This window comes from Mesoplodon densirostris, chromosome 3, assembly GCF_025265405.1.
Source record: "Mesoplodon densirostris isolate mMesDen1 chromosome 3, mMesDen1 primary haplotype, whole genome shotgun sequence".
NCBI lineage: Eukaryota > Metazoa > Chordata > Mammalia > Artiodactyla > Ziphiidae > Mesoplodon > Mesoplodon densirostris.
Genome location: NC_082663.1, coordinates 58,808,825 through 58,831,052, shown reverse-complemented (window position 1 = coordinate 58,831,052; position 22,228 = coordinate 58,808,825). Strand labels below are relative to the sequence as shown.

Sequence of the window (22,228 nt, the reverse complement as noted above, 5' to 3'; positions counted from 1 at the left end):
TGGCAAACACTCAAGTTAAAAAATATACTCTGTTGGCAAAGCTGTGAGGAAATGTACTCTTATACTTTGTTGGTATACATACAAAATAGTACAATTCCTACAGAGAGAAATTTAGCAATATCTAACAAAAAATTTACGTGTTTACCCTTCTACCCAGTAAATTCCTGGAATTTACTCTGAAGACATACCCCCAAGAATTAAAAAATACATATTCAACAAGGTTATTCACCAGAGATTATTTGTAACTCAAAATTATTGGAAAGTACTAAATGTCCAAGCATAGCTGAATAAACTATGGTGCATAAACAAAGTGAAGTACTATGCAGCTATTTAAAGAAAAAAATGAGAAAAGTTTCCATGAACTGATATGGAGTGACTTCCAGGAAATACTGCTAACTGAAAAAAGCCAAGTACAAAAGAACATATATAGTATACTACCTTTTAAGTAAGAAAGAAGGGGAAATTTAAAAACCATATAGATATCTGCTATCTTTATGAAAAAAATTAAAAAACAAAAAAACACTGCAAAGATAAATCAGAACACAATAAAGCTGGATACCTAAGAAGGAAGGGCGGTGGAGCAGAAGGGATACAGAAGGGACACTTCTCTAAAAATGCTTTTGTGGTTAAGTAAGAGAATAAAAAATTTATGCTCAAATGGATCAGAAAAAAATACACACACATAAACACACACACATATGTAGGGAGATTGCTGTTAAAGCAAATGTAGTAAAAAGTGAAAGGTATACAAGTATTCTTTATACTATTTTATTCTTGTATTTGTTTGTAGGTTACAATATATTTCTAAATAAAAACTTTTTTTTAATGGGGGAAAAAAAGAACTGCCAAGAAATGCCAGGGTGTACCAGTTGGATATAACTGGGCAGCTGGTATCATTCTACTGGTAGAGTTTCCCATTCTTCCTACAATCACTTGCTAAAGCTCAGCAAGAGAAATATGAAGGATTGCTAACCTGACAGGCACAGCACAAGGTTTATATAGTTACAGTTTCCAAGCTGAATAAACAGTCTAACGTAGCTAGCAGTGAGTTAACAGACTGGGTTAAAGTTTAGAAGTGAAATATCTAATATAGGGTAAAGAGCAGATTCCATAGATAAAAAGATGACAAGTGATGTAGTTATGACCCTAGAAGTAGAGCACTTTCTTTGAGTTCTATATGCTGCTTACTAATATGCAAAGAACACTTTAAAATACTTAAAAAATAAAGAAACTGGGGACTTCCCTGGTGGTGCAGTGCTTAAGAATCTGCCTGCCAATGCTGGGGACACGGGTTTGAGCCCTGGTCTGGGAAGAGCCCACATGCCGCGGAGCAACCTAGCCCGTGTGCCACAACTACTGAGCCTGTGCTCTAGAGCCCGTGAGCCACAACTACTGAACCCACGTGCCACAACTACTGAGCCCATGCTCCTAGAGCCCATGCTGCACAACAAGAGAAGCCACCTCAGTGAGAAGCCCTCGCACCGCAACAAAGAGTAGCCCCTGCTCACCACAACTAGAGAAAGCCTGCGCACAGCAACGAAGACCCAATGCAGACAAAAATTAATTAATTAATTAATTAATTATAAAAGAAAATAAAGAAACCATTAGAAATCAGAATAAAAAAAGTTTTTTTCAAAATACTTTCTTCCTATTCCTGGTACCCTAGAACATACCAGATATTTAATCTCCTAGAGGTTCTTTTTATTTTGGCCACGCTGAGCAGCATGCAGGATATTAGTTCCCTGACCAGGGATCGAACCCATGCCCCGTGCAGTGGAAGCATGGTGTCTTAACCACTGGACCTCTAGGGAAGTCCCTCTCCTAGAGATTCTATCTGGGATCTGCTACTGACACTATTTTTAAATTTGTTTACAGTACACTATACTATATGATGTACTAATTTAAAATAATACTGAGCTGCTTTCTGTAAGACCAAATAAACTGCTTTTGAATCAACCTCCTGCAGATTACATCTATAAACTCTGGTCAAAATAAACAAACAACTATCTGAAGTTACTGGAGAATGACCCACAGTGACTATCTAAAAAGATATACAAAGTTATATCAAGTTATATCAAAATAACAAAAAAAAACCTATAAATAAATCAAATTCTAAAAAAGGTTCAAATAACCCACAGAAAGGCAGGAAAAATAAAACAATATTCTGAGACGGAAAGAGAAAGAGGAACAAATAGAGAACAAAAAATTAAATGGCAGACAAACCCCAACATGTTAATAATTACATTAAATATAAATGGTCTATGTATAACAAAAGACAGATTGGCAGAATGAATTAAAAAAACATAACCTGGCCATATGCTACCCATGAGAAACTCATTTCAAACATAAAAACATAGATAGGTTGAAAGGAAAATGATAGAAAAAATACACCATGCAAACATTAATTTAAAAAACAAAAAAGACAGTGACTACCTTACTATTAGATAAAACAGACTTCAGAAAGAAAGTGACCAGTGTCGAGAGTGACATTATGCCCACACAAAAACCTGTACACAACTGTTCAAAGTAACTTATTTCTAACAGCCAAAAATTGGAAACAACTAAACATCCCACAATAGGTGAGCAAACTTTGGTATACCTACATCATGGAATACTATTCAGCAATAAAAAGGAATGAACTATTCATGGATCCAACAACCTGGAATAATCTCTAGAAAAGGGTGCTGAGCGAAAAAAGCCTATCTCAAAAGGTTACATACAGTATGATTCCACTTAAATAACATTCCTGAAATGACAAATATATAGACATCGAGAAAAGATTAGTGGTTGCCAGAGGTGTGTGTGTGGGGGGGGGACACAGAACAAAATTGAAAAGGAGCAATCAAAATGAAAGATCCTTCCAGCAATCACAGTCCTAGGTATTTACCCAGTTGATCTGAAAACTTATTTTCGCACAAAAACCTGCACACAAATGTTATTAAGCTGCTTTATTCATAATCACCTAAAAGAAGAAGCAACCAACATCCTTCAATAAGTGAATGGATAAGTAAACTATGATACATCTATACAATGGGATACTCTTCAGTGATAAAAAAAAAGGAATGAACAATCAAGTCATGCAACAATATGAATAAATCTTAAATGCATATTTAATATTCTTGCTAAAGGAATCCAGTCTGAAAAGACTATATCCTGTATGATCCCATTCATATGACATTCTGGAAAGGGCAAAAATATAGAGGTGATAAACAGATCAGTGACTTCCAGGGATGTGAGCACTGGGAGAGGGTTAAATAGGTGAAAGGAAAAAAAAGAAGATTCTTGGTTAATGGAAATGTTCTATTTTGACTGTATGAGTATCAATATCCTAGTTACAATACAGTACTAAAGTTTTAGTACAATACAGTACTAAAGTTTTGCAAGATGTTACCATCAAGAGAAACAAGATGAAAGGTATACAGGACTGCTCTGTACTATCTCTGCAATGTTCTGTAAATTGACAATTATTTCAAAATAAAATGCTTTTTTGTTGTGTGTGTTTAAAAAAAAGGGCAATGATTCTCACTGTACCAGGTTTTCAACGCTAGAACTATTCATGATATTAATAAAAACTTACACATTACCTGTTTACATCTTTGTCCATTCAATCCATGGTTTCTATATTAGGGCCCCATACTGCTGGAGCAAAGCATTAAGTCAAAAGCAGTACAAGAAGAAGAAAAGAGCAAGTAACTTCAGCCAACAATCTTAAAGGCAGTTTTGGTGGATAGTGGTGGTAGTAACTTTAACAAAATATTGGGATAGAGCTTGCAAACCAATGGTATGTTTCTCAATCTCAGTTTGGAGAGAGGAAATTGGTTAAAACTAAGAGAGCGATTTACACTTCCTTGGTCAACTTTCAAAAGATGTAGTCACTCAAAATAAATTTTTTTAAATTACATACATAGACCTTTTAAAAAAGGAACAGAAAATGATGGATAATTTCCCTACCAAAGTAGCCTGTTGATGTTTAAGTAATAGTAAGACTAGCCATAAACAGGCCATAAATAAAAGGAAACAACAAAAAATGAAAGCCTCCTTTCCCTGTGGACCACCACTGTAATCCTTCTCCTCAAAGGTAACCACAATTCAGTGTCTTGTAACTCATTCTTTTAAAAAAAGAGAACACATATAAGACACACATTTATCTTAAAAAACAACTAATTAAAAGATCACACTTGCTTTTATTTAGTAAGTTCTTCCCATTTCAACAGACATGAACAACCTAGATCTATAACATCTGACTATTTCTTCATCAAGTGAATGTTTAATAATTTAACCAATTCCCATTTTAATGGATGCTTTAGTGTTTCCAATTTTTTGCTAACATAGACAATGTTGAAATGAACATCTATCCCTATCCACCTTTTCTCTCTCCCCCTCTATATAAGCATATATCTTGGTCAAGCATACACACACACACATAAAGTTTGTGAATATAGCAGTAACAGTAAAGCCCTAGCAGCAGGATTGCAGAATCAAAAAGAATATACATTTCTTATTTGGGAGATACTGCCAACTATCCACAAGACAGATTATACCAACTTACATTCCTACCAACAGTATGAGTGTATCAAAACTTTTGCCAATATGATAGGTGAATATAGTAATTTCATTCTAATCTGCATCAGAATTAGGCTACTATTTTGAACAACATTTATGATTATTCACTACAACCTTTTATTTCTTCTTATGAAAATTGCCTGTTTTTGTCCTAATGCCCTTTTCCTACTGGGACGCTTGCTTACCTTTTAAACTAATTTGTATCAAAACTTTACAAAGGAAAATAATTAGCCCCTTGTTAAACATCTTGCAAATACACTCTGCCCAACTATCTTTAGTGATTCAACTCCTTCTATGCTGTATTTTTTCTAATTCTGTAAGTTTTTCATTTCTATACAGTCAAATTTATCAATCATTTCTTATATAGCAGTAGAATTTCATGTCCTCTTTAAAAGTCCTTTTCTAGTTCCAGATAAATACTGGCTGAAGTTCAAAACTGTTTAATATTGATCATTATAGAATAGTATCAATTAACAGAAAATTTTAAATATTTTATTTAAAGGAGTGCATATAAAACATGAAGTATTAAAATTTTTATTCAATGTTGCAATCAAATGCTATAAATAATTCAGAAATAAAATGCATGATGAACACTAAAGTAAATGCCAAACACATCTGCTGACTTTTTCATTAATTAGTAAACCGAGGGTATCAAAACATGCAAGTGGTAAGGTAAACGTTACAACTACAAAAACACTGATGATTTTAAGCCTAGAACTCATCAGAAGTCTATTTCCTTATTTTCACTATAAATTTATTAATGAATAGTAATTTTCTTACTTTAAAGCTGAAATATGAAAGAAATACTAGTTTTATCTTAATTAACATAAAACATAATGTTTTACAAAATATGTAGTTCTTTATTTTGGTACACCAATATGCTGTAAAAGACCATAATGTTTTGGAGCCAAAAGAAACAACAGTTACACAAGCAAGAACAATAGAAGAGACAGCCTGACTCTACTACACTTACCAACATGATCAGTGTTTAATGACCAATCTGTAAAACCTATCTGTCTACACACTACTTCCATCATTTGGTAAATCTACTCTCTCACTGTAACCACAGGGAGCTCCATTTGATGTCTTCTTTAATTATATATGAAGAAATATATTTAAACAAGAAATATAAACAAACTTTCTTTAAAACAAAATAAAAAGCACAGAAAAGTACTAACCATGGTTGTTGCTACTTTTTCTAAAATGACAGACCCCTAAACAAACCTTAAACACATGAACAGTTACAGTAGTACTTTAATAGATCTAAGAATCAATTAGTAAGAGCACATTTTAAAATAAAGTAGGCAGGTTTGAAATCTGACATATTTCCCAAGAAAAAGCAATATGCTATGGCTCCACTCCAATTTTAAAAGTAAAATGTCCACTTTTCAAAAGTAGTTAGAAATACCTTCTATTTAATAGGAAAGCATCTGGCAATGTAAAGCCAAAAATACATTTGTAAAATAATTTTAATAGGGAATTTCTAATAACATGGTTAGTATTTTTCTTGGAAAGATTTGTAAACAAACTCAACCCAAATATGCTGGGTATTTCCTAATGAAAATAGCTAAATTGTTTATACCAAAGTAAAATCTACTTACAAGTGAATCTGCATCAGGGCATTCCCTATTAAAACAAACAAAATATCAGACATATTCAACTATTAGAACTATGTGATAAGTATACTATATCGAAAGTGTTTGCCTTGGTATTTAAACACAACTTTCATTTAAACTCTATAAAAATATTTAGAGAAATCAAATCATGAATATTAAAATATACCAAATGATTTAAAAATTCAAACAAAGACATTCCCCTATACTGATACTGCAAGACAAAATAAAACAGCTTATAAATATTTGTAAAACTACTTTCAAAAATAGTTCTTTTCCATGAATATACACGTGTCATGTCAAGGAAGCTGTCAGTCCTACAACGATTTCTAGTGGCTTTTAATCCTTCAGGTAGAGAAAGTTAAAAAAAATTTTTAACGTATTTCCTTTGAGGTACTTTCCATAAGCTAGTATATATAGAAGTGAAACCACTTTTTTCCAAATATGGTAGGTGAGTAGCTAGACTTCCAGCTGGAATAGTTTCTAGTCTAATGTAATATGCAGTTGAGCACTGATATTTTATCATTTAACTGATAAGCAAATATAAATTTGGACATAATCTATTGAAAACTATTATTTTAAATGTAAAACTAAAACATAAAGAAGACCAACCTTCTGAACTAACCAAATAAAGCACTAGATATATAAAATTAAAGGCATTGAAGCCATGAGGAACAAGCTTAGAAGAATATATATGTATACATTCTAAAACAAGTTCACAAACAAAAATCAGAGAGCATATTTAAAAGGCATTGGATTAGGTATACTCTTTGGCTTGAGACAGTTATTGCATATAGTATCAGATTCTGCCATTTTAATAACAGTCTGAAAACACATATTAGGTACACCTTAAGAGCCAAATGAACAAAATAAAAAATACTAAATTAATATATAAGATAAACAGGTAATCTGTATCAATCCAAAGACTAAGCACAAACCAGGGAAATCTATAAATTAAAGAACTTTGTTAAATACAGGATGGAATAGACTGAAAAAATGAAAAAAGAGGGAGATGACTATTCTGCCCTTAATTCAAATGGGAGCACCAGGGTAAATGCAAACCCCACATGTCTTTATATCTACTTAAAATTGCAAATTTTGAAAAAGAGCTTCCTTATAAGGAATATTATATCAAAAAACCTATGCATACTCTGAGGAAATGATCCAGAAAAGCTACTGTAATAATATTCAATCCCTGTACAGAATCAAATCAATTAAGATGTTTGAACATTTCTTTCTTCTTTTTTAAAAAGATAAAGTTTAAATATAAAAGTAAGTATAAGAGTTCCAAACCATTTATTCTCTGGCTTTAAGCCAGAACTCTCCAGTCTTTGTGGTAAAGCACTCATCTGTTTGCCTTCACAGTGCGCAGTATGAGACCTGCAGATGAAGCCCCAGGAAGACCAAGCTCTGAGCAGGACCCCTTGTCCACAACTGCTGGCATTTCAAAAACCTTCAGGCTATGAGAAGAAGCATGGCAAGAGCCTGGGACATTTCAAGCAAAGTGAACTCTAACATTTTTCCTGCCAGGGAGTGTTGAAAGAAGGCAATAATGATGCAGTGATTTAGGCATTAGTTTTCTGACCTAGTATTCTTATTGGTTAAAATATTCCAATATCCAAGTGCCCTAATGATCATACTGGGAAATTACTGATCATGAAAAACTATTTTAAAAACATGGAATATACAAAAATATTATAAGCTCCCTAAATGAACAGCTGTGAAAACCATCAATTATAAAAACATCTTAACTCTTTATAATGTAGCCACTAACAGATAAACTGGCTACATTTTAAAAATTTACTTACAAATCAATTGTTCAGACTTCAAGTTCCAATGTTATAAAAGAGATTAGGTTCCATTCCCTTAGCAAAATACCTCCCTTCACAATGCTCAAAAAAGACATCTGCAGAAGAGACAGTAGCTATAGGCATAAATCACTTTGCAAATAGTCTTAATTTGTTAAACCAAGTATCAATACAAATAGGGAGGAGGAAAGAAACAGACATTCAGAATGGCAGAAACTCCAAGAAACTCAGATGATAAGCGTATAACCAGGGAGGAGGCAAGACCACCCAAAGCACAAATTGTTCTCTTATATTGAAAATATGAATGGCCATCAAAATATTAAACCTCATGAGAGTTCTGCTGATTATGATAGAGAAGTAGGGATTTGAAACAAATTTTCAGTCAATGTTACTGGGTCAACAAATCACTCAAGACTTCTGATTAGTGTCTCTTCAGTCTAAATGGGTTGAATAATTAAGCAAAGAAAAGTTCCTTTATTTCCAATTTGTCTCCAGTTAATCAGAGTTCAATGATTCTCAACCCCAGGTGTATATTAAGAATCACACAGGCTGCTTAGAACAAAACAAAAACTATGCTGGGGCCTCATGCCCCAAGAATCTGATTTAATGGGTCTGAAGCAGGGTCTGGCATAGATATATTTAATTTCTCAGGTAGTTCTAATGATAGCCAAGGCAGAAAACTTGACTTAGCTAATACTAGTTTAATTTCTTATATGCTAATTATATTTCTTTGTATACCAATTTATTTTTTAAAAAAGGTAAATGACATTTATACTCCATCTTCCATCTAAAAATGATGAATTAGTATAAATGTTTAAAATATGTTAGGACTTTTTTCTCCCCCATTTAACATTTTCCATTTATGTACACATATATCACTAATTTACTATATGGTTAGAGTTGTCTTGAAAGATTTTCATCAAATTGCTGACCATGGCATTTTTCTTAGGTTATTAAGACTTAGAACAATTTTTAGTTCTGTCTGTACTTTTGTTTGATTTTTTAAAATATGCATGTATCACTTTATAAAATAAGAATATCTTTAAAGTTTCAATTTCAAAACGCTAAAGCGTTCATCCTGAAATTTTAAAATAATAAGAAAAGTTAACACTTTTAACTAAAACTAGAGGAGCTGGCAAATGTTCTTAGAAAAGTTTGTGTTTTTCCATATCTTAGCCATATGTGCTTTGGGTTATTTCCAAAAGAATTTTTTTCTTTTCAAATTCATAACAATAGTCTTATTCTTAATTATTTATAAGCATAGAAAGGATTTTGACAATATTTAATATACTTACACAGACTCTGCATCCTTTTCCTTTTTAATTATTCCTGGTAAACCGAAAGTCTTTCTTTTCCTTGGTCTTATACCTTAAAATAAATGTATATTGTTACAGAAACATAACTGTTCCTGATAAATATATTAAACTTATGAATGCATCTTGTATCTTGACACACAATTTGCTCATAACTGTTGATACTAAATTTGGATTAAAGAAATGAAAGTATCAACTGCTAAACCCTAATATTTAAATCAGTCATAGTCTGTTTAAATTTTTCTTATGTTGATATAATATAGCATTTTATTCACCAAAAGGTTATACATAGAACATTCATTTGATCAGTGAAACTCTCTCTTCCCCTAAATCACCTCAGGCAAAATAAGCATTTGCAGATATCTTAAGACTTCAAAGAAAGTACATTATTCACTGTATTAGATTTTGTTATAAATGCAGGTCAAATCATGTTCCCAGTATAAAGGGTCACAAAATATAAATGTGTTGTTTTAAATGAAAAGTTGACAACAGATCCATTAACAGTACGACATGGGAAACTTATAATACGGCATTCTTTTGTCCATATATTATCTCTAATACAAATAATGTTATAAATGGATCCAACCATAAATGAGGAACAAATACCATCTCTATTTTGTCAAATATGGCAGTTCTTCCTCTTCTTCTTGCATGACAAATTGTTTTTTAAATGTCAGTCATGCTATCAATCGTTAACAGAATTCAGCACTTAAACCTTAGCTACTTAACTCTTTGAGAACTAGAGTACACCTAAGCTAACTTCTCACCTTATAGATGAGGAAACTCAGAGTATTATTTTTGTTTTTTTAACTCAGTGTTATACAACTAGTTAACACTACAGCCAGGATTATTATCCAGGTGTCTTAGAATAATGTACTTGCTTTCATGCAAAACTAACTCCCTGAACCATTTATTTGCATAGCGTGTTATAATATTTTAAAAATAAATACATATTTATTCTCACATAGTAGGTATTATTTATTATAAACATTTTTAAAGAACTTTAAAAATTCTTTTAAACTTCTGAAGAACTTTTAAAGTTTAAGTACAGAGAACTTAAATAAGTACTGCTCTTAGTCAAACAGATGGTAACTATAAAAAGTCTAGGCCCCAGAGCTCATTGACTGCTCAGTTAATAACCTTACACACAACAGCAAACCATTTCTCCATATTCTCACACAGGTCTTGGAAAAAAATAGAAGACTGCTTTCAAATTATTTCTAGCAGCTCACAAAGTGAGATTATAAAACATGACAAAAATTGCAGACATCTCTTGGGTTTCATACTATGAAAAACATCAATTTAAATAGGAAGGGTTGTGGATCCTTTCTCCAAGTCAAATCATCACCTATTTTGAATGACAGTAACATGAGCATTAATACATAACCTTATTAATTACTGAAATGTTACCCATTGTAGAATAAGCAGTATACATCAATATGTAGTGATGAGTTTCATATTTATGACCTTAGAATGTTTAAAGATGGATATCAGTGGAGAAAACAATCTCAATGTATATCTGAAAACAAATACATGTTATATTTAATCTTTTAAAAAATCTATATTCTAACACACTAATATTCCTTTGGGCAAACCTATTTTTATTAAGTAAACGTTAATATCTGCAGGCCTTCAAACCACATTCACATTTTTTACATCACTCCATAGACATGCTAACACCAATGGATAGCAGCCCCTCTATTCAGTAAACAGAAGCTATTAGCTAGCTGTCACACATTACAACTAGTCAACTTACCTTCAACTGCACTAGCAGGGTCACATTCTTCAAATTCAATAAGGCCTAAAAAGAAAAAAACATGAACAAGTACTGGTTAAAAAAAAAAAAAAAAAAAAAGCTGGTAGAAAACAATCACATCAGATCCCATTACATCTTTTTAATTGTTCTGAAACGTGTTCCAGTGTTACCTGATAGTGTTAATTAAAATATCAGCAATAATTTAAAAATCGAATAAGCCTAACACTGAAAAAAACTGAGACTAGCCTATATCATGAACACAATTTACTGACAACCCTTTATATATGATACCACAGAACTGGAGACACAGAGATTTAACATGTAGTTTCTGTTTTCAATAAATATCAGACTAAAAATTTATGTTCCACTAAATGGTCACTTTAGCCCTGCCTTATTAATGGTAACTGGTACAACCTGCTACATCAAGGAATTTTAAAATAGAGCCTGAAGTAACAAGTGGATAATAGAGACTTCCCTGGTGGTGCAGTGGTTAAGAATCCGCCTGCCAACGCAGGGGACACGGGTTTGAGCCCTGGTCCGGGAAGATCCCACGTGCTGCGGAGCAACTAAGCCCGTGCGCCACAACTACTGAGCCTGCGCTCTAGAGCCCACGAGCCAAAACTACTGAAGCCTGCGTGCCTAGAGCCTGTGCTCCGCAGCAAGAGAAGCCACCGCGATGAGAAGACCGTTCACAGCAACAAAGAGTAGCCCCCGCTCGCCACAACTAGAGAAAATCTGCGCACAGCAACGAAGACCCAGTGCAGCCAAAAATAATAAATAAATAAATTTATTAAAAAAAAAAAAACACCAAACAGTGGATAATAGAGGATTTCACTACTGGTCCTTCTGAGATGTTAAGCTTAACTATAACTATGTGCAAATTCATGATCAGAGTTCTCATTGATCATTCCATTATGAAAGAAAACCACTAATGAACATGAAAAATTTCTCTATAAGTAGGAGCATTTAAAGTATTGGCTAAAATGTCCTGCTTCTTACCCCCAAATCAAAGATTTACTTCCTCAGTTCCAGTTTTTATTCAAAAAGAGTAGATTAACATTTAGTGATAAACAGAATAAAACAGTCATAAATGTGAGTTGATAAACAAGGTCTTAATCAATTAAGTGGCAATACCTTCCCTACTGGGGCATTCTTATGACATATATCATATGACTAAAAAAAAAAAAAAACCTCACTACTTCCATCCAAATAATTCTTAGAGTCAGAAAACAGCCCAATTAAAACTTCAAGGACTTCAAGTCCACTCTGTAAATCTGCAAGCTAAGAATTCATTAAATGAAAGGGTAATGAGCTTGTTCTTAGAATCCTTTAAAGGCCTATATTAACAGTTTACAAAGAGATGAGAACTGAAAGATCAATAAAGATAAAGAATTTTAGTAGTATGTGCATCCGATAAACAGCAACTTTTTGCTTGGTGTAAGAATGATTAAGAATGAAAAATTTCTACCTAAATTACCAACAGCTTATTATGTGTTATTCGTTTTATCACTTACTAATAAAGCTTGAGAGACTATAACCACCCATCAAAAAAATATATAGTATATATGAAGATCTTTGGATGTCATCATATATATGAAAATAGTAAAGGCATCCATTAATTCTATAAACATCAGTCCCTTCAAACAAAATTCTACATTTTTTCTTCACAAAACATCTCTCCTATACCAGATATCTTGATCACTGTTCTCTTTATCTTTTAAAAACATCCTCTTAAAATCCATTTGAAATAGAAAAATATCCAATAAAAATAAGCTATTCAAAATGACATTTTTGAAATATAAGATGCCAAATCCTTTCAAATTGTAAAATATATATTAAAAAATTTTAACTGAGTTCCATCCACACATAAGCTTTTCTATTAAAAACAGAAACACTAAGTTTCTAGAATAATATAAAACTAAATATATACTCTTAAAAAAACCATTAAATCATGCATGAAAAAGATTTTGTTTTTCAAATGGCATACACTCCACATGCTGCTTCACATGGCAAAGCTTTGCGTGCCTGGCTCAGTGCCAGTTGACAGCTCAGCTGGATATCAATGCACATTCTGACCCCCCTTGTAGCATGTCACTTCTGAACTGTTTCACAAGTAGAAAGTTTATTCACCATCTCCCCCAAATGCAGTCCACTGCCCATCATTCTGCTATTTAATCGTAAGACAAGTTACTTTTTTTGACAGTACCAAAGCCAGAGTGAGAGTCAGAAAGAACAGTTTGCTACCACTGGAATTTCAACTGTTTTAGGCTCAATTAATCCTGTTGTCAAAATAAATAAGTGCTCTTAGTGCTTAGATTTTATGCTGGGCTGCAAGGGCAATTTAGTTTGTACAAAAGCAAATAAGACCATTTTGGCTCTGTCTCTTGATGCTCTTTTACACATTATCTAAAAATGTAGGGCTTCCCTGGTGGCGCAGTGGTTGAGGGTCCACCTGCTGATGCGGGGGACACGGGTTCGTGCCCCAGTCCGGGAAGATCCCACATGCCGCAGAGCAGCTGGGCCCATGAGCCATGGCCGCTGAGCCTGCGCATCCGGAGCCTGTGCTCTGCGGCGGGAGAGGCCATGGCAGTGAGAGGCCCACGTACCGCAAAACAACAACAACAAAAAAAGCCATGATGAGTTCAATTAGAAGCAGAAGAAATTAAAAGCAGACCTCAAAGAGGGCAACGATCCAAAGCAAGACAATTCTTACATATGATGCTTTAATCATATGTAGGAATAAATTATTGCTAGCAAAAGAAAAAGAGAAAGTCAATAACCTAAACAATTCATCCAAACCTAATTTGGATCAAAACTTTTAAGAAATGTTACAGAAGGAAAGAATTTATTTAACAGTAATCTTTTTTTTTTTTTTTTCTTTTTGCGGTACGTGGGCCTCTCACTGTTGTGGCCTCTCCCGTTGCGGAGCACAGGCTCCGGATGCGCAGGCCCAGCGGCCATGGCTCACGGGCCCAGCCGCTCCGCGGCATATGGGATCCTCCCGGACCAGGGCACGAACCCGTATCCCCTGCATCAGCAGGCGGACTCTCAACCACTGCGCCACCAGGGAGGCCCTAACAGTAATCTTTAATCACTACATGTATTTTGTGGAATGAGGTAGAGTATTAAAAAATGTTAAATATTTAATTAATAGTTTCCATTGTTTTGGAATCAATTCCAAATCTCAGGTCATCAATAAAATCTGCAACTCTGTCTAGCTATAAACTGGCCTCAGAACTCAAATAAGAAGTCTGGGCTACCCAAATCAAGTATATTTCTGCATATACCTAACTAAAACCACAGAACACCGGTTCTAATTAAAAGCCAAAGTAAAACATACAAACATGGCCAGATCCCAAAGTCTAACAAAAAGTGATGATAATGGGGGAGGGGGAGGAGAGAGGAGGGAGAGGAAGGGACAAAGAGAAAGAGGGTGGGGGGAGGGTGACTCAAGCAATGAGAGTCAGTGACATTTTCAAGCTTGCTCCTGGGCCTATGGAGCACAACACAGGCACATTGCTAGGTACCTGGGATGATGAACCGGGCAAGCTAACACAAAAAAGAACATCAAAGTCTAACTTGTGGTGGTGTGCAAAGGGCACGGAAGCTCAAGTCCTGGTTTTGCCACTTGCTTTTTAGCTGATTACCTTGGACTAGTTACTTACCCTTTTGAACCTAGGTCTTATCATTTTTATGAAAGATATGGGGGGTGATAATAATACCTTTTGTTATATTTGCTTTCTCCTTCTCCCTCTACACATACTCATACATGTAGTGTTTTTTTTTCCTTCACTTGTTAAATCATTTGAAAGTAAGCTGCAACATCAATGCTACTTCATTTCAGGAGTATTTATTTTAATAGCGGGCTTGTAACAACAATTTCCTCAATCCAGTGGTTCCAAATCCCAAGTCCTAGCTGAATCTTCTAGAGCAATGCTTCCTGTATCAGAAACACCAGGAGGGCTTGTTAAACCATGAATTGTTGGGCCCCACCTGCAGAGTGTCCTATACAGAAGGTCTAGGTTGGTGCTCAGGAATTTGCATTTTAAACAAACTCCCAGGTGATGCGGATGGTCCTAGGATCACACTTCGAGAACTACAGTCCTAGGGATTCCCTGGGTCCACTGCCAGATATTCAGTAAGTCTAGACAGTGCTTTTCCAATTTTACTGCACATACAAACTGCCTAGGGATCTCACTGAAGTGCAGCTTCTATTTCAGTAGGTCTGGGGTAGGGCTTGAGAGTCTACATTTATAACAAGCATCCAGTGATGTAATGCTGCAGGTTCTCAACAATGGCTGCATGTTAGAATCAGAGTTTTAAAATATAGTGATACCAAGGATCCACCCTACACTAATGACATCAAAATTTCTGGGATAGTGCACTGGCTGTTCGTTTTTTAGTTTTTATTATTATTTTTTTATAAAGCATTTTAAATATTTATTTATTTATTTATTTATTATATTGGCTGTGTTGGGTCTTCATTGCTGTGCGTGGGCTTTCTCTAGTTGCTGTAAGCGGGGGCTACTCTTCGTTGCGGTGCGCGGGCTTCTCACTGCGGTGGCTTCACTTGTTGCGGAGCACGGGCTCTAGGCACACGGGCTTCAGTAGTTGTGGCACACGGCCTCAGCAGTTGTGGCTCATGGGCTCTAGAGCGCAGGCTCAGTAGTTGTGGCACACAGGCTTAGTTGCTCCGTGGCATGTGGGATCTTCCCAGACCAGGGCTCGAACCCGTGTCCCCTGCTTTGGCAGGAGGATTCTTAACCACTGCGCCACCAGGGAATTCCCTTTCCTTTTAATTTCTCTTTTTTAGAGAAATTAAAAGGAAAGGGAAAATATTTTCAACGAATGATTCTCACAGGTACCCAAGGCTTGAGAAGCAGTGATGAGGCAAACTTAGGAACCATGGTCTTAAATCAAAGGAATGGGTTTTTAACCATGGAATTTCAGTCACTGTAAAACCTTCTAAATTTTCATCTAGTTCTCCAAACACAGCATCCTGGCAGTGAAATATAATCTCCTCCTACATCCAAAATCTGACACTGCCTCCATACCCCCAGACTGAGTCATGTTTTCACTTTCTGTGATCCTGATGAAACCTTTAAGGCTTATACTCTGCTCACTATAATCTCTTTTCTCTGGGAACTTCCCCCTTCTTCACGAGTGGTACAGAAGCCACGATCTAGTCAGAACTGACTGGACTAGAAAGAAGGTTACCCCAATCCAAGAATACCTAGACCAGATTCTTTCTGGTCTAGAAAAGGGATAAAAACCTGGGTTAATTCTGAGCTGTGGCTACAATTAAGGAACAAGTGAAAATACCTAGAAATTACTAGGAGATCACCTTACATCATGTACCTGGAGAAGCAAAGAAAGCTATTCTGCAAAGAAAAAAAATAAAGCAGTAAAATGCAGAGACTCAATAAAGGAAAAATGATACCTAGTCTTCCTACTGGTTTGGGTTTCCTTCTGCAGCCTGGCTATATGCCTGATTTTGAATCCTTGGCATACCTCAGTTTCTTTCCCATAAACTTCCTTTTAAGTTCAGATTGATTTAACTTCTTTTACATACTGCAAAAAACTAAAACTCTGTCCTAATTCTTATGCATATGTAAAAACTGTAATCGGCTTACTTTTTTACTTCTATTTTTTTGTCAGTGTTTATACTTCAAATTAATGAACTAAGCTTTCCTTAAGAGCTAAGCTTTCCTTAAAGCCTGCTCAGAACAGTTTAATCTTTACTTCACAATTTAGGATTCTTATGATGATGATCAGTTACTGTGCTGTGACACAACTGCAGATGTAGTTAGTGCAGGATATCAGATTAAATGATTTCTGAATCCAAGAAGAACAGCAGAATCAACTCTTGAAAAAAGGTTACATATTGTCATGAGCTACACACTTCTAATGTATTATGACATACCTGCTACTATACTACACAAGAAGTACATGCCCTAACAAAGAGTTAGGCAAAGGTCTTCTGTAAAAAGTCAAGATGGTGAATATTTTAGACATTGTAGGTCATCAAGTCTGTCACTAGTGACCTCTGCTGTTGTAGTGTGAAAGCAGTCACAGACAGTACATAAACAAGTGTGACTGTGTTCAAAAAAACTTTCATGGACACTGATATCTGAATTTTACCATTTTATGTATCACAAAATACTGTCCCGTCCCCGCCGCACCCCCCCCCACCCCGGCCAATCATTCTTTGCTGTAGGCCTCAAAAAAGAGGCAAAGCTCAATGTGGCTCAGTGGCCACAGTCTGCAGACTCCTGCTCTAAAAGATAATCGCTATCAGGAGGCATATGCGTCCCACAGGGCAGAGTCCTATGCCTCTGTCCTAGGCGGTTAGGACACGACAGGTGAAGGTGTACTCCTTCATAAAGTGAAGCTTCTCTGTGTTCTTTTCTTTGGGAGTTCTCCTCTTTTACTCTCCTATTTGTGCTAATCTACCTTATCCTCTTCACTAATCATCATCCATTCTTCTTTTCTCTTTCTCTAGTCATCCCCACTTGCTATCAAATAGAAAAACCAAGTAATCACAAAATATCTGGTGTGGTTTGTGCGTCTTTGGTCTTCTTGGCTATTTTTAATTTTGCTTTCTACGAAAGGGTTTCTACTTCTCTGAATTAAAAAAAAAAACTTTCATGGAGGGAGTGGAAGGAGGTTCCATTTATAGGTTTGGCATTATTCTTAATCCTTGAGGGGTCTGGAAAGATCACTAGTTTTTTTTTTTTTTTTAATCTATATACTTGTACCCTATACTTTATTGTTTTTCTTTTATTTCCCATTTTTATTGAGATGTAATTGACATACAGCTCTGTATAAGTCTGTTATATACCACATAATGACCTGACATACGTATACTGTGAAATGACTGCCACGATAAATTTAGTTAACATTCATCTCCTCATACAGTTAATCCCCCCAATTGTTTCCCTTGTGGTGAGACCTTTTAGGGATTACTCCCTTAGCAACTTTCAGATACACCATGCTGCAGTGTTAGCCAGTCATCATCTTGTGCATTACATCCCCAAGACTTATTTATCTTATAACTGAAAGTTCGTACCTTTTGACCACTTTCATTCAGTTCCCCAGTCCCACACCCCGTATCCCCATGACACTGGTAACCACTGATCTAATCTCTTTTCACTTTTTTTGAATTTTATTTTATTTTTTTTATATAGCAGGTTCTTATTGGTTATCTATTTTATACATATTAGTGTATATATGCCAACCCCAATCTCCCAATTCATCCCACTGCCACCACCACCCCCATACTTTAAAATAATATACCTAATGTAGAAGCTAGAATATTCCAAATATCTAAACTAATAAATTAATTTCACATTTAGCCAGTCTGACCACAATAATCTCATTTTTCCCTTTCTCTTTGTGGCTTGCTGTTTCAATATTTTATGTCTACCTTTCTGGGGCTTTTTCTATTTGTATCTTTAAACACATTATAGTCCCTGGAAGTCCTCAAATGGAAGCTATAAACCTATATTATCATATAATGAAAATATAAATAAACTCTGCAAAAAAAATCTTTTATTTAAACATATTAGACAATGGCCTACCAACTTTTTAAGTTATCTATCCTTGTTTCTTATAAATGGAAACTTGCTTAACTTTTCTGAAAAGTATAGTGAAATTAGCAGAATGACTGTAAGACAGGAAATTTCAAAAATATGGATTTTAATCTCCTTTTACAACTAAAACATAAGAGAATGGGTAGAAATACTAGGATAATGTCGTTAGAACATAACAAGACATTCAAAATTAGAAAACACCTGTTTATTCATGACTCTTTCAGACCACAGGTGCTTTGATACTCAAAGCATACACTTAAAGTGACTCAAATTCCAGAAGGCAAGGCACTACAACACTGAAAAAGTAATGACAAAAACAGTCTGGAGGTTCCTCAAAAAATTAAAAATAGAGCTACCGTATGTTCTAGCAATTCCACTTCTGCATATTTATCTGAAGAAAATTAAATCACCGTCTCAAAAAAATATCTGCACTACCATGTTCAGTGTGGCATTATTTATAATAGCAAAGGCATGGAAACAACCTGTCTACTGACAGATGAATGGATAAAGAAAATATGGTGTGTGTGTATCTATATATACATATATATATGTGTGTGTGTGTATATATACACACACACACATACAAACTAAATATTCAGCCATAAAAAGGAAGGAAATCCTGCCGTTTGTGACAACACATTATGCTAAGTGAAATAAGTCAGAGAAAGACAAATACTGTATGATCTCACTTACATGTGGAATCTAAAAAAAACCTGGACTTATAGATACAGAGAACAGATGGGGGTGTCCCCCCCTAGGCAAAATGGGTAAAGGTGGTCAAAACATACACACTTCCAGTTATAAGACAAAGTAAGTCCTGCAGATGTAATGCACAGCATGGTGACTTTAGTTAACAATACTATATTATGTATTTGAAAGCCGCTAAAAGAGTACAGTCATCCCTCAGTATCCAAAGGCAATTGGTTCTAGGATCCCTGCAGATACTAAGTTTCCAAGATGCTCAAGTCCCTTACATGGCATAATGCAGTTAGCCCTCCATATCCGTGGATGTGGACAGGGCCAACTGTAGTCCTTAAAAGTTCTTATCACAAGAAAAAAAAATTTTTAACTATGTGTGGGAAGAGATGTTAATAAGTAAACTTACTTTGGTAATCATTTTCCATTACATACATGTATCAAATCATTGTTACATACCTTAAAGCTAATACAATGTTATACGTCACTTATATCTCAGTAAAAAAAAGTAATGACAAAAATGACACTACACATAATTAGTATAAAATAGTCTCAATGAACAGGAAAAAAATTTAATGCTCTCAAAGTGTCTGATTTACATAGGAGAATTGGAGACATAAAGTTAGAGGTTATATAGCTCAGCAGATAACTGACTGAAGAAATTTTTCAGTGCAAGAGAAATAGGTTAACTTTCAGTTATACAAAGTTTTTAAAGAACTGGGCCTCTTGTTTTCTTTTTAAAATGTGTATCCCGTAGGCCTAAAACCAGTTTACAGAGGAACTCATCCAGAAGAGGGAGCCCTTACAAAACAGGAGAAAAAAATGTTAACAGTAAAATAGTATATACAACTCAAGGTTAGAATACTTCTTACAAAACAATATCCACAATCACGTGTTATTTTTCTGAGAAACACAAAATTTCCATCATTGTAATGGACTCCCTCTAGAGACATAAATAGAATATGTACGAAAGAGCTGTAACTCTTCACCCACAGCAAGTCAACAGGAGAAGTAGTACTTACTCTTTCCATTCCACACCCACACCACTCCCTTTTTTCCCCTTAAATTAGTTCTAGGATCACTTATTTTGAAAATCAGTCACCTATATACACAATGTCAACAGTCAGCCTGAAACAGTCACATAATTCTGGGTTCAGTAATTCTAGGAAAGCCCACATCACCACCAATCTTGGCTTCCCTCTTACCATTTAGTTACAGAAATTTTCTACATGCCATATATATTGAGCCCATTAAAATTTTTTTATTTTTATTTATTTATTTATTTTTTGTGGTACGCGGGCCTCTCACTGTTGTGGCCTCTCCCGTTGCGGAGCACAGGCTCCGGATGTGCAGGCTCAGCAGCCATGGCTCACAGGCCCAGCCGCTCCGCGGCATGTGGGATCCTCCTGGACCGGGGCATGAACCCGTGTCCCCTGCATCGGCAGGCGGACTCTCAACCACTGTGCCACCAGGGAAGCCAGAGGCCATTAAATTTAAATTTATAAACAATAACCAATAGTAGTTAACTATTAATCAGGTATGTATTAATTTTTAGAAAATACCATTTATTAAGTACTCAATAAAAACCTCACAACCACCCCATGAAGTAGGTACTATTATTATCCTCACTTTATAGATGAGGGCACTGAGGCTTATAGGTCTCACTGGTAGTAAAGTATAGACCACAAACCACAGGACTAAGTAGTGTGCTGTACCACAGATAAGAAAGTAACTGAACTTTTTCTTGAGATAATTGTAGATTCATGGTACAGTTCTAAAAAAAGAAAAAAGAAAAGAAATACAGCAAGATTGCTTGTATACTTTGCCCAGTTTCCTGCAATGATAACATTTTGCAAAACTACAATACAATATCACAAACAGGATACTGATAATGATACAATCTATCAACCTTATTCAGTTCTGTCTAAGGCATTTTTAACCAGCCAATACACATTTGCTTTTATTCTATCAATACTTCTAAATGCTCTATATAAAAATTCTTCAATTGTTTTTACCTCTCTTAACTGGTTTTCACTTACATTTTAATCTTTACAATGAGTTTTAGGGTTTCACACTATTTTGTAGTTATGTATCTCAGCATCCTCATTCTCCTACATATGTAAACTTAGGTAGTTCTACTCTAATTTCTCCAAAGCATGGGCCTTGAGGTCAAGGATCCTGAAATTTAATCCCAGTATTCTGGCATGTACTTAGCTTTGGCAAGTAATTTAACCTCTCAATATTTCCATCATCTGTAAAATGGGAATAACAGTACCTACTTCAAAGAATTCCTGAAGATCAAAGTTTGCCTGCAAAGCAGTTGACATAGTACATGGCACAAAGTAAGTATTCACTAAATTTAACCATAATTATTTACTATTCCTTCACCAAGACTTATCTAATAGCAAATCCATCCATTCCAACCTCTTTAACATCCTAACCTTACCATATATGCTCATCTGTTCATTCATTCAACACAAATGTACTGTTTACACATAATAAAGATAAACAGATGAATCAAAAACAGAACTTTTCTTCATAAAAGCACAATTACTAAAATTTAAGGTAGACAACAACAATGCAAAAAAAAAGTACAAAGTTCTCTGTTTGATGGTGGAAGTAACACATAACCCGGCTTTTTAAGAGTTTATTCATTTGAAAAATGAGTGGGATATAGCATTTTCTAGAGTAGACATAAGGGCAACTAAGGTACCAAGGGCAAAAGCAGGGTATGGATAGGAAACAGCAAGCAATTCAGGTTGGCTGCAATGGAGGGTGCCAGAAAAGAAAAATGGAAAGTAAGACTAAAGATTGGACAAGGGCAAGGGCTTCCCTAGTGGCGCAGTGGTTAAAAATCCGCCTGCCAATGCAGGAGACATGGGTTCGA

The 22,228-nt window shown here is 35.1% G+C and overlaps 1 protein-coding gene across 2 annotated transcripts in view; it reads right to left on the bottom strand.

Moving 5' to 3' along the window:
* Window positions 1-22,228, bottom strand: part of FCHO2 (FCH and mu domain containing endocytic adaptor 2) — a 115,121-nt gene that overhangs the window by 43,712 nt on the left and 49,181 nt on the right. For both annotated transcript variants that reach the window (XM_060093033.1, XM_060093032.1), the window contains exons 9-11: window positions 11,054-11,098; window positions 9,280-9,352; window positions 6,165-6,189 (exon numbers count right to left, since the gene is read on the bottom strand). In XM_060093033.1, coding sequence (XP_059949016.1) covers window positions 6,165-6,189; window positions 9,280-9,352; window positions 11,054-11,098 — 143 coding nt within the window. The remainder of the gene's footprint in view (window positions 1-6,164; window positions 6,190-9,279; window positions 9,353-11,053; window positions 11,099-22,228) is intronic.